Source organism: Suncus etruscus, chromosome 7 (genome assembly GCF_024139225.1).
Source record: "Suncus etruscus isolate mSunEtr1 chromosome 7, mSunEtr1.pri.cur, whole genome shotgun sequence".
NCBI lineage: Eukaryota > Metazoa > Chordata > Mammalia > Eulipotyphla > Soricidae > Suncus > Suncus etruscus.
The window spans coordinates 120,428,511-120,441,082 of NC_064854.1; the positions used below are offsets into that span (position 1 = coordinate 120,428,511).

At 45.4% G+C, this 12,572-nt stretch overlaps 1 protein-coding gene and 1 non-coding gene across 2 annotated transcripts in view; one reads left to right on the forward strand and one right to left on the reverse strand.

Annotated features, from left to right (window-relative positions):
* Positions 1 to 454: 454 nt before the first annotated feature.
* KIF9 (kinesin family member 9) overlaps positions 455 to 12,572 on the reverse strand; it is a 62,495-nt gene continuing 50,377 nt past the window's right edge. Inside the window, exons 17-22 of the mRNA XM_049777336.1 lie at positions 11,395 to 11,616; positions 6,645 to 6,859; positions 4,859 to 5,035; positions 4,428 to 4,543; positions 3,980 to 4,084; positions 455 to 736 (exon numbers count right to left, since the gene is read on the reverse strand). Of these exons, the coding sequence (XP_049633293.1) occupies positions 686 to 736; positions 3,980 to 4,084; positions 4,428 to 4,543; positions 4,859 to 5,035; positions 6,645 to 6,859; positions 11,395 to 11,616 (886 nt within the window). The 3' untranslated portion in view covers positions 455 to 685. The remainder of the gene's footprint in view (positions 737 to 3,979; positions 4,085 to 4,427; positions 4,544 to 4,858; positions 5,036 to 6,644; positions 6,860 to 11,394; positions 11,617 to 12,572) is intronic.
* On the forward strand, positions 10,142 to 10,274 carry LOC126014671 (small nucleolar RNA SNORA51). The gene has a single exon (XR_007497673.1). It is a non-coding gene; the product is annotated as a small nucleolar RNA SNORA51 (small nucleolar RNA).

The window sequence follows — 12,572 nt, forward strand, 5'->3', positions numbered from 1 at the left end:
TCACTGGGTCTGGCCCAAAAACCAAACCAATAAATAAATAAATAAACAAACAAACAAATAAATAGAAGTCTAGAGGAGCCAAAATGATAGTATAGGGGATAGGGTTCTTTTTTTTTTTTTTTTTTTGGTTTTTGGGCCACACCCGTTTGACGCTCAGGGGTTACTCCTGGCTATGTGCTCAGAAATTGCCCCTGGCTTGGGGGGACCATATGGGACGCCGGGGGATCGAACCACCGTCCTTCCTTGGCTAGCGCTTGCAAGGCAGACACCTTACCTCCAGCGCCACCTACCCAGCCCCATGGGGATAGGGTTCTTTGCCTTGCACACAGCTGACCTGGTTCAATCCCCAGCATCCCATATTGTCTCCCAATCTCCTCTAGGGGTGATCTCTGAGTGCAGAGCCAGGGTAAGCCTTGAGCATCACTAGGTATGGCCCAAAATAAAAATAACAATAGAAGTCCAAACTAGAAAATTATGTTTATCTTGTCCTTGCATATAAGATTGTGAATCGAAAGCAAAAGTGTTCAGTGAAGAGGAGCTAGGATGTTCTACCCAGCTGAACAGACACTTTTCTCTGGGCTGGGCTGGGTTGGGCCGTGGGACAGTTGCTGGAGCTCTGGGCAGATGGATGAGTGGCTTTCCAGAGCAGGTGGGAGCTGTGGTGATCTTGTGCTTTGAGAAGTCCCTATTTTCTGTGTCCTTGCTGGAAGTTCATCATGGCTTTCAAGTAATTGTGCTGGATAGAGGAAAGAGGAGAAAATATTATTAATTTAGGGATACAGACCAGGGGCCGGAGAGATAGCATGGAGGTAAGGTGTTTGCCTTTCATGCGGGAAGGACGGTGGTTCAAATCCCGGCATCCCATATGGTCCCCCGACCCTGCCAGGGGTGATTTTCTGAGCATAGAGCCAGGAGTAACCCCTGAGTGCTGCCGGGTGTGACCCAAAAATAAAAACAAAACAAAACAAAACAAAAAAAGGGATGGGGCCGGAGAGATAGCATGGAGGTAAGGCGTTTGCCTTTCATGCAGGAGGTCATCGGTTCGAATCCCTTGGCCCCATATGGTCCCCGAGCCTGCCAGGAGCAATTTCTGAGCCTGGAGCCAGGAATAACCCCCTGAGCACTGCCGGGTGTGACCCAAAAACCACACACACACACAAAAAAAAAATTGGATACGGACCTGGGTTTGAGTGATAGCACAACGACAGGGCATTTGCCTTTCATGTGGCTGACCCGGGACAGACCTGGGTTCAATCTCAGGCATCCCATATGGTCTCCCGAGCTTGCCAGGAACAGTTTCTGAGCACAGAACCTGAGTGCCTCCAGGTGTGGCCCAAACACCCCCCCCCATAAAAAAGGGGGTACAGACGTAACAGGAACTCAGATGCCACATCTCATATATTCACTGCATTGATTCCCTCTCAGCAGCCCTAATTCCATGAGAAGCATGTTCCATTCAGTTGCTTTCATTCTTTCTAAAGAATGTGTGAAAAGCTACTTTAAAATGGTGTGGCAGGCATGTTTAAAAGGAAGCATATATGCTTCAAGGGCTCACTTGAAGTTTTTCTCACAAGAATTACATTCAAAAGGAAAACAAGAGGGTTCTGTCTCCAGCGGGGTGGGAATCCTTGTTCTCTGAAGGGCCCTCCCTCTGCAAATCAGTAAGATATTCACAAATTGTGTCCTTTTCTGTATACCCAGGCTCTCAGCAAGCAAGCAGAAAAAGCAAACTGAAACCAAAGTAACAAGAAAATACCAAGAACAGATTAGTGCATAAGATAAACCCTAGATTCCTTACAAAAGTAAGAATTGAAATGTAAACTCCCACATTAGCTGGAATTCTTTTTGGTCACACTTTAAAAGTGATTAAAATATACGTGACAAAATTTACCATCTCAACCATTTTTAAATATGCACTCGTGTTGTATTAAAATACATTCATGGTAATGGTCCAACCATCACCAAGCATAAATCTTTTTATTTTTGAAGCAGAAACTCTAAGTTCATCAAACAATGATTACCCATTTCTTTTTTCCCAAGCCTTTGACAAGCTTCACACATTCTACTTTGTCACTGATTTTATTTTATTTTTTTTGTTTTTTGTTTGTTTTGGGGTTACAACCAGCAGCACTCAGGGGTTGCTCCTGGCTCTATGCTCAGAAATCGCCCCTGGCAGGCTTGGGGGACCATATGGGCTGCCGGGATTCGAACCACCATCCTTCTGCATGAAAGGCAAAAACGCCTTACCTCCATGCTGTCTCTCCCCATTGTCACTGGTTTTAAACTAGTCTTAGTAATATTCATTGAATCAGTTTTTATATGACTAGAATCACTAAATATTTATTTATTAATTTTATTATTTTGGGGGCCCAACACTTCCTCCTGACTCTGTGCTCAGAGGTCACTCCTACTGGGACTAAGGGGATCATATGGGGTGCCAGGGTCAAACTTGGGCCAGCTGTGTGCAAGACAATACCCTACCCACTGTACTATCGCTTCAGCCTCTGGCTTCTTCCATTTAGTGTTTATTCCCATTTTAAATTCCCACCAATAGTCCACAAGGATTGAATTACTTCACATTTTTGTAACTTTAGGCTTGGGTTTGTTACTTTGGGTTATACCCAGTGGTGCTCAGAGATTACTCCTGGCTCTGCACTCAGGAATGATTCCTGGTGGTACTCAGGACCACAAGATGCCGGGGATGGAAACCAGATAGGCCACATGCAAGGCAGATGCCTACCAGCTGTAGTATTAGGCTGGTCCCTAGTTTTGGTTTGATAATCATTCTAATGGGCATATATAATTATATTATTTTGCTTGCTTTTTTTTTGTGATGCCAGAGATCAGACCCAGGAGTTCATACATACAACGCAAAGCTCTACCACTGAGATATATATAGCCCCAGTGTAGTTTATTTATTAATTCATTCACTTATTCATTGAGCCAGTCTTGGTGGTGCTTGGGGCTTACTCCTGGCTCTGTGATCAGGAACCTAATATTGTGCTACTTCTTATCAGAGGCAGTTTATTTGGGGAATCTGTACTTTCATGAGTTTTAGAGTTTAAACTGAATGTATCATTTATTAAAAATGTATAAAAATACTACTAAAAAGTTGCAATTGCTTTCAGCACCAGGAATCAAACCCAGGGATTAAACATATGCTTTACCACTGATAAATTCTGGTCCACAGAAATGTTTCAGTTTGTTGTTGATTGGTTGGTTTGCAGTGCCAGGTATGAAACCCAGAGTCTCACACCTGCAAACATGCAAGATAAATGCTCTACTGCTGAGCTATGTCCCAGCTCCACTCAAATGTTCTTCAATGAATCAGCTCATTTGGCTTGTTTTGGCTGCTGGTGGTTTTTGATCCTGGCACCACACTATCCTCTCAAGCACCAGAGCCTAGAGTAGCCCCAAACACTATGGAGGAGGGCCCCAAAATCCAAAATAGAAAATAGCCCATGAGTCCAGAGAGAGGGCAGAGAGCATACAGATGCTATTTTTCTAGCTCCTTGCAAGACTCTGTGGAGTGAAGACCTTCTGCTTTGGCCCTAGGCACTGCTGGGGATGCAGCTTAGTGGAAGGGTATACACTTTATATATATGCTTTCTGGAGACTTTACATATATGCCACCTAGATTTACCTGTCCTCTGCTACCTGTGTAGGGAAAATCCCTGCTAGAGAAGTCCTCCTCAAAGAATAGTGACTTCAGGAGACCCCACATCCCAGACCCTCTCCTGCGCTGTGAACCTCACTCAGCTAGCTTAGCACCCAAAAGCCATATATTGACATGAACATGGATTAAAATAAGGATCGAGTCCAACCCGAAAGCAGGATGCTTGTTCAGGCAGAAGCTACCGCGGACGCAAGTGATTGGATCACTCTAGGAAGACAATACTGCCAGGACAAGTATGATCCTGGAGTACAGTAAGGAAGTCTCTTGAGGTCCAGCCTTCCTGCTTGCCTCCACTGGAGTTACCTTATGTTCTGTCTTGAGTTTGGCATTGTAGAAGGAGGCGGAATCTGGGCCATCTGGCAGCACTGTCTGTTGTAGCTGGCTGAATCTGTCCTGGTCATCTTCTCCCTAGAGGAAGCACAGCCCTTTGGTTTGGCATTGTCTGGAACTACCCTGGCAGGTCCTACATTGGGCATCAAGGCACCCCCTTGCCCAGTTTATAAACCAGAGGTGCCAGCATAATCAATCTCCCTTTGACTGAACAGGGTGAACCACCCCACGGGGGAGGCTGCAGTCAGCAATGTACCATGTCATATCCTGAAGACAGGGAGACCGACACCTGCCCACCCTCCTGTGCCAGTGATGGGAGAAGCCCCTGGACTTCCACATGTATGGAGATAAGAGAGAATAGGCCAGTGCTCGCTGCCCTGTACTCATTCAGTAGACTCACCCCTGCCTTTGTGCCACTCACCAGAGACACAACCCTGTTCAGAGGCACCATGCCTGGCCGGATGTTGCCACCTGTCCTCAGAGCCATCTGTATGTCCTCTGGGATGAAGAAGGACTCATTATACCAGATGTCAAATTCTGCAAAGGGGAAGGAAGATGGAGAGACAGAACTGTAAGGTGAGATGAAACTGGCAAAGGCCAGTGTGTGTTGCTGCCTGCTTGAGCCTGTCATAGGTTCACCCTCTGCTCCACTTCCTGACCCAGTTCCCACACTGTTCCCATCTCTGCACAAATCTCCCATCTTCCATCTCCCCAGCCCATAACCTTCACATCTGAAGCCCCTGCCTGGTCTACCTCTGCCAGAAAGAAGTTCTGAAGTCATTTCTTGCTCCCAGACATGGCCCTGAGCCTCCCAGGACTTTGGGTGCCAGCCATTCTTCCCTGGGGGTATACCTGTGAGCAGGCGGTGGCGACACTGATCCACTAGGTGTTGGCAGTACTGGATCTCAGCCCTGAGGTCTCGCAGATCCTGGTATTCCGCCCGGTACTGCTTCTTCAGATCTTTCAGCTTTAGGATCAGCAGGAATTCCTCCTCATCAATGATCATCACCCCCTTGTTCTCATACTCTCCTATAGGGGGATGAAGAGTTGGGGGAAGGTGGGCCCCTGAGGTCAGAACTCATTCTGGAACGAGGGGACAATACAAGCAAAGTGTGAAGAAAGGAGAGCAGGAGAAGGGCTGGGGCATGTGGCATGCATGGGGATGTGAGAATGCAAGGTGGCTAGACTACCAGAAGACACCATGTGGGAATTGGAGACTCAGGTTACAAGGGCCACATTGGAACTTTTTTTTTTTTAAGTGAAGCAAAGTGTTTTTATTGAAACATTTAAAAAGATGTGAGAAGAGAGAAAGTGAGACGTGTCAGTTCAAGAGAAAACACAGGGGAAATGGGCAAGCAAAAACAAAACAAAACAAAACAAAACCCAAAAACCAGAGACAAGTAAATGAGATACATGTTCAGAGGAGGACACGGTTGAAGAGCAAGAACATACTGGCACAATTAGGACAAAGAGGGGTAGAGAAGGTCGAGGGTGGAGAAGGTTCATGGTCTATGATTAGTTTGATCCTAAATCCCATGAATAAATAACTATTAGATGAATGTTTTTTTGTTTTGGTAAATGATACAACAAACTTGCATCATTGTCTAGAATCATAAAGTTCCCTATTAGTAACAGGGGATTTAAAGCTGTATTTATTTCTTTCTGTTCTTTGTTTGGTTTGTTTAAAATTTTTGGTCCACATCCAGGGCTACTCAGAGCTAATCCCAGAGCTGTGCTTAAGACAGCTCTGGGGACCATGATGAGGCAGGGATCAAATCTAGGCCTCCTGCATGTAGAACATGTGGCTCAGCCCAGACTTCTCTCTCCAACCCATAAACCCACAAACCCACCTCTAGATGGGTTTTATCTGTCAGGGAGAGAGAGAGAGTACAGTGGGCTGGGTGCTTGTCTTGTACATGGTCTACAATGATTCAATCCTTGGCAACCAATATGGTTTGCTGAATATCCCTAGGAGTGATCTGTGATGCAGAACCAGGAGTAAGACCTGAGCACACCTGGGTATGGCCCCAAACAAAGCAAAATAAGGGATAGGAAGAAGCAGAGTATCCTCCCAATGCAGGGGGTCCTACTCTTGGAACTGGAGGGCTTGTTACCCCACCTATCCAAGGGCATAAGGCTTTGCCATGCCAACTTGGAGGTCAGGGTCAGCCTGATGTATGGCTGAGAAACTGAATATTTTGGTCCTATATATCAAGTTCTCTCACCTTAGTCTCTCTCTTATTTTTTTTTTTTTATTTGCTTTTTGAGCCACACCTGGAACTGCTCAGGGCTTACTCCTGGCTCTGTACTCAGGAATTAACCTGGCAGTGCTCTGGGGGCCAGGAATTGAACCCAGGTCAGCTCATGCCAGGCAAGCACCTTACCTACTATACTATCACTCCATCCCCTCACCTTGGTCTCTTGATCAGTGTGAATGGTGAGACAATGCGAGGTCTCAGCTTTCCTACGTGAGAGATCAGACAATATGGGATCTGACAGGGAAGCCTTTGACTCTGATTAAGACAACTGATGATGCAGAGACAAATGTTCCACCTCAGTATCTTCTACTGGCCACTGCCAGCCTGGTCAGGAAGACCCCAATCCCACAGTCTCCTGATTATCCCCTCCTCCCATTTACCTTGCTTCTCTCGTAGCGACTTCTGGAAATTGAGCGCCTCTTTGGCCACATCGATCTCCCTCTTGATGGCATTGATGCGCTGCGTGGTCTCACTGGCCCTTTTCCTACGCTCGTTCAGGATGGATTTGTTTTCTTTGAAAATACGGTTAATCTCACTACCTCTCTCATTCTTGAAGTCCTCAAAGGCTGCAGGCTTGGAAGGTGGGGTGCTGGGCCTGAAGATGGGGGAAGAAGAGGAAGAAATAGGGATGCTGTCCTGGAGCCACAAGTACTTTGTTTTTCTTCCCCGGGACTTCTGGGGGTGGAGGCCCAACTTCTTAGGTTCCACCAACCCCAGACGAGACTATACAGATAGGGTTACTCTTTTTTTTTTTCTTTTTTTTTTTTTGGTTTTTGGTTTTTGGTTTTTGGGCCACACTCGGCGCTGCTCAGGGGTTACTCCTGGCTGTCTGCTCAGAAATAGCTCCTGGCAGGCACGGGGGACCATATGGGACACCGGGATTCGAACCAACCACCTTTGGTCCTGAATCGGCTGCTTGCAAGGCAAACGCCGCTGTGCTATCTCTCCGGGCCCAGGGGTTACTCTTAACTCTGTATTCAAGAATCACTCCTTGGGGCTGGAGCAGTGGCACTGGTGATAGGACATTTGCCTTGCATGCACTAACCAAGGACAGAGCACGGTTCAAACCTCCGGTGTCCCATATGGTCCCCCACGCCAGGAGCGATTTCTGAGCACACAACCATGAGTAACCCCTGAATGTCACTAGCGTGCCCCCCCCAAAAAAAAGAAGAAAAGAAAAGAAATAACTCCTGACATGTTTGGGGACCATATGAGACTCCAGGGATTAATCTTGGATCAGTTGCATGCAAGGCAAGCGTCTTACCCACTGTACTATCTCCCCAGCCCCCAAAACAAGGAAAATTGTGGAAAACAGGAAATAAGACCAGATATGTTGCTCAATCTTAAACATTTGCTTTAAACTCAGCCTTAAAATCATGCATGCATGAGATCCTGGGTTAGAATCCTTACACCAGGGCCCGGAGAGATAGCACAGTGGCGTTTGCCTTGCAAGCAGCCGATCCAGGACCAAAGGTGGTTGGTTCGAATCCCGGTGTCCCATATGGTCCCCCGTGCCTGCCAGGAGCTATTTCTGAGCAGACAGCCAGGAGTAACCCCTGAGCAATGCCGAGTGTGGCCCAAAAACCAAAAAAAAAAAAAAAAAATTCTTACACCAAAACACAAAGGAAAAAAATACCATTTTTGTTACTTGTTGGCAACTCCATATCAGGAATTTCCTTGATATATATTTTAAATGTTTGAGGCCATAGAGCATATACAACTTTCTCTTTTTACACAGAAACATCTTTTTGTACTGTTAAAAATCCTTTGAGGATGGGGCCAAAGAGATAGCATGGAGGTAAGGCGTTTGCCTTTCATGCAGAAGGTCATTGGTTCAAATCCGGCATCCCATATGGTCCCCCCTTTGAGCCTGCCAGGAGCGATTTCTGAGCGTGGAGCCAGGAGGAACCCCTAAGTGCTGCCAGGTGTGACCCAAAAACCAAAAAAAAAAAAAAATCCTTTGAGGTATTCATTGTCTATGTTTCGACTTTCTCTGAATGTTTGTAAATGTTCATAGATTGAAAGAAAAAAATTCTTCACACCATCCTTGTAATTCCAAGACAGAAATAATTCAATAAGTGCACTCTCCTTAATGCAGGTGATTAGTGGAACTTCCAAATATGATGGTTTTTGGACTTCTTTTTTGAGGGGAACACACCTGGCAGCACTCAGGGGTTACTCCTGGCAGGTTTGCTGGGGTTGCTGGGAATCAAGCCTGGGTCCGTCCTGAGTTGGCCATGTGCAAGGCAAATGCCCTACTACTGTGCTATGGCTTTGGCCCCTCTTTTTTTGGGGAGGGACACACCTGGTGATGCTCAGGGGTTTCTCCTGGCTATACACTCAAAAATCCCTCCTGGCTTGGGGGACCATATAGGATGCCGGGGGATCAAATTGCAGTTTGTCCTACGTCAGCCAGGTACAAGGCAAATGCCCTGCTGCTGTGCCACCACTCCGGCTCCATTTTTTTTCTTTTTGAGGTAACATTCAGTAGTGCTTAGGACTTACTTCTGGCTCTGCACTAAGGGATCACTCCTGGCAGGATTTGTGGGGGGGCTATCTGGGGTGCCAGGGATTAAACCCAGGTATGCAGTATGCAAGTGCTGTTGCATGCAAAGCAAATGTCCTACTGCCATTGCCCTACCTGTCATATCCCTATCTACCTGCTGTACTCTTACCTACCTGCTCTGGTCCCCATTTTTGGACTTTTTATTTATTTATTTTTATTTTTACCTTTTTGGTTTTTTGGGGTCATACATGGCAGCGCTCAGGCATTATTCCTGGCTCTACACTCAGAAATTGCCCCCGGCAGGCTCAGGGGACCATATGGGATGCCAAGATTTGAACCACTGCCTTACTGCTGTGCTATCTCTCCGGCCCCAAATTTTTAGACTTTTTAAATGAATGATTCAAACAATCTCTGTGGTGAGCTTCATGTCGGGAGCTGGACCCTCCAGTCCTCCTCTATTTTGTCTCTGAAAATCATTACACAAATATTTTTCATTTTTCTCAAAACCCATAGATGAGTGAGATTATTCTGTGTTTATCTCTCTCCCTCTGACTTATTTCACTCAGCATAATAGATTCCATATACATCCATGTATAGGAAAATTTCATGACTTCATCTCTTCTGATGGCTGCATAATATTCCATTGTGTATATACATAGTACCATAGTTTCTTTAACCATTCATCTATTGAGGGGCATCTAGGCTGTTTCCAGAGTCTGACTATTGTAAACAATGCTGCAATGAATATAGGTGTGAGAAAGGGATTTTTGTATTGTATTTTTGTGTTCCTAGGACATATCCCTAGGAGTGGTATAGCTGGATCGTATGGGAGCTCAACTTCCAGCTTTTGGAGAAATCTCCATAATCGCTTTCCACAAAGGTTGGACTAGACGGCATTCCCACCAGCAGTGAATAAGAGTTCCTTTCTCTCCACATCCCCGACAGCACTGCTTGTTCTCATTCTTTGTGATGTGTGCCAATCTCTGTGGCATGAGATGGTACCTCATAGTTGTTTTGATTTGCATCTCCCTGATGATTAGTGATGTGGAGCATTTTTTTATGTGCCTTTTAGCCATTTGTATTTTTTTTTTTGTCAAAGTGTCTGCTCATTTCTTCTCCCCATTTTTTGATGGGGTTAAATAATTTTTTTCTGTTGCACTGTTGGGTGCAGTCACAGAAATTATTACACTGAGAACTATCATAACAAAATGTGACTGAATGAGGAAAGTAGAAAGCCTGTCTAGAGTACAGGCTGGTGTGGGGTGGGGAGGAGAGACACTTGGGATATTGGTGATAGAAATGTTGCAGTGGGGAGTGTTTTATATATATATATAAAAATCAAAAAGAAAGAAAGAAAGAAAGAAAAGATAAGGCCTCCCAATGCTTACCACAGGCTGTGTTCTTTACACTGACTGTATAGAAAGAGGAGGTACAGTAAATGCACCCCATATATACCTCAGCTCAGGCCCTTTGCCTGGTCTGTATTGTGAATGGGGGGACATGGAGAAAAAAAAGTAAATGAATGATTCAGTGAACATCTTTTTGTATAAATTCTTTCTTCAATATAGAATCCTAAAAATCCTAACTATGACTCACCAGGGAAAAATTTTGTATAGCAAGAAAAAAGAATCTCAGTCCTGGAGAATTCTGTTCTTTTGAATGTATTGCTTCTTCAGAAATACATAAATTTATAGGGCTAGAGCAATAGTACAACAGGTAGGATGCTTGCTTTGCATGCAGCAACCCAGATTCAATCCCTGGCATCCCACATGGCCCTCATGCATGGCCAGGAATAATTCCTGAGTGCAGAGCCAGGAGTAAGATCTGAGCTGTTGGGTGTGGCTCCAAAACAAACACATCTACATTTAATTTTTAGAATAATTGCTTACTTAGAGGATCTAAAATGATTGCATGCATGATGAATCATATATCAATGACAGCTCCTAGGGGGACCCTCTTGGACAGATACTATCATATTTCCCCTTTTTGATTTTTTGGGGTTGGTGTTCAGGGATTGCTGTGGTACAGTCTGTGGAACTATGTGGTTCCATTTTACCGAGGATTCCGCACACCACCATGTCGGCCCCTCTTTATTTTTCTTTTTGACTGTGTGTCGAGCCTTTGCCTATTATATACTATTACTTTTCTTTTCTTTTCTTTTCTTTTTTTTTTTTTTTTTTGGTTTTTGGGTCACACCCAGCAGCGCGCAGGGGTTACTCCTGGCTCTATGCTCAGAAATCACCTCTGGCAGGCTCGGGGGACCATATGGGATGCCGGGATTCGAACCACCGATCTTCTGCATGAAAGGCAAACGCCTTACCTCCATGCTATCTTTCCGGCCCCAATACTATTGCTTTTCTATTTGCAGAAACTCTTCCCAGGATAACACTCTGCTCTTTGCTTTTGTTTTGTTTTGGGCCATACCCCACACTGCAAAAAAGGCTACTCCACGGTTTGTGCTTGGGGATTACTCCTGGTAATGATGTGAGATCATGATCCCAGGATACCAGCATGCCAAACACATGCTTCAGACCACTGAGCTGTCTCTCACTGGCTCTCAGCCTTATGAAGACCACCTTATGGTTTGAGTGAATCTGATATATGAGCTAATGTTACAAGATCACCTGGGTGGGCGTAGTTCCTCTTTTGGGGAGTCCAGGGGAAGGGGCTCAAAGCTGGAGGTCTCCCGGTCCTTTAGAAACATGTCTTTGATATCTGCATCCTTTGAAGGTGGGGTCAGCAGGGTTTTGGAGAAGGAAATATCCAAGTCTTTGCCACTCACAGGGCTGCTGGCACCATCCCTTTTTGCCAAGGAGCTGGAAGGAGAAGCAGGGAGACCAGAGGGCCTGGTTGTAGGAAGGGAGGGAAATAGCTCAGTCATGGAGAGCCATGGTGTTTCCCACCATGAAGCCTCTCCCACTCAGCTCCCACCCTGACCACATGGCCACAGGGAAGGAAATAAGCCCTACCCTAAGCCCTGCAGATAAAACAGGAGAGAACATTTTCTCTCAGAAGGGACCTCCATCTCTTTAGTCTCAGTAGGAGATGCCTGGCAATCTCCAGGGTGGGCCACTGGCTCTCAGAAGCACCTTGGCTGATGCTCTCACTCACAGGGACATCCCTGGGAAAGAGCCTCAGAGGATTTCCTAAGCAGGTGTCTGTGGCCCAGCGGTAAAATAGAACTGGTCTGCCCAACTGCTTTCACAGACCATGTCCTGCGCTCTTCAGGCCTCCAAGGCCACCTGCACCAGCTCTCAGGGGAGCAGCAGTTCCTCCTCTCCTGTACCCACCAACTGCCACAGTAGTTTCTGGGCTCTGCCATCCTTGGTAGGTACAACTGAACAGGACTGCGTCTATAGCTCTTTCCGCTCTTTCTTTTTCTTTCTTTCTTTCTTCTTCTTCTTCTTCTTTTTCTTTCTTTCTTTCTTTCTTTCTTTCTTTCTTTCTTTCTTTCTTTCTTTCTTTCTTTCTTTCTTTCTTTCTTTCTTTCTTTCTTTCTTTCTTCTTTCTTTCTTCTCTTCTCTTTCTTCCTTCCTTCCTTCCTTCCTTCCTTCCTTCCTTCCTTCCTCCTTTCTTTCTTTCTTTCTTTCTTTCTTTCTTTCTTTCTTTCTTTCTTTCTTTCTTTCTTTCTTTCTTTCTTTCTTCTTTCTTTCTTTTCCTTCCTTCTTCCTTCCTCCTTCCTTCCTTCCTTCCTTCCTTCCTTCCTTCCTTCCTTTCTTTCTTCCTTCCTTCCTTCCTTCCTTCCTTCCTTCTCTTTCTTTCTTCCTTCCTTCCTTCTCTTTCTTTCTTTCTTTCTTTCTTT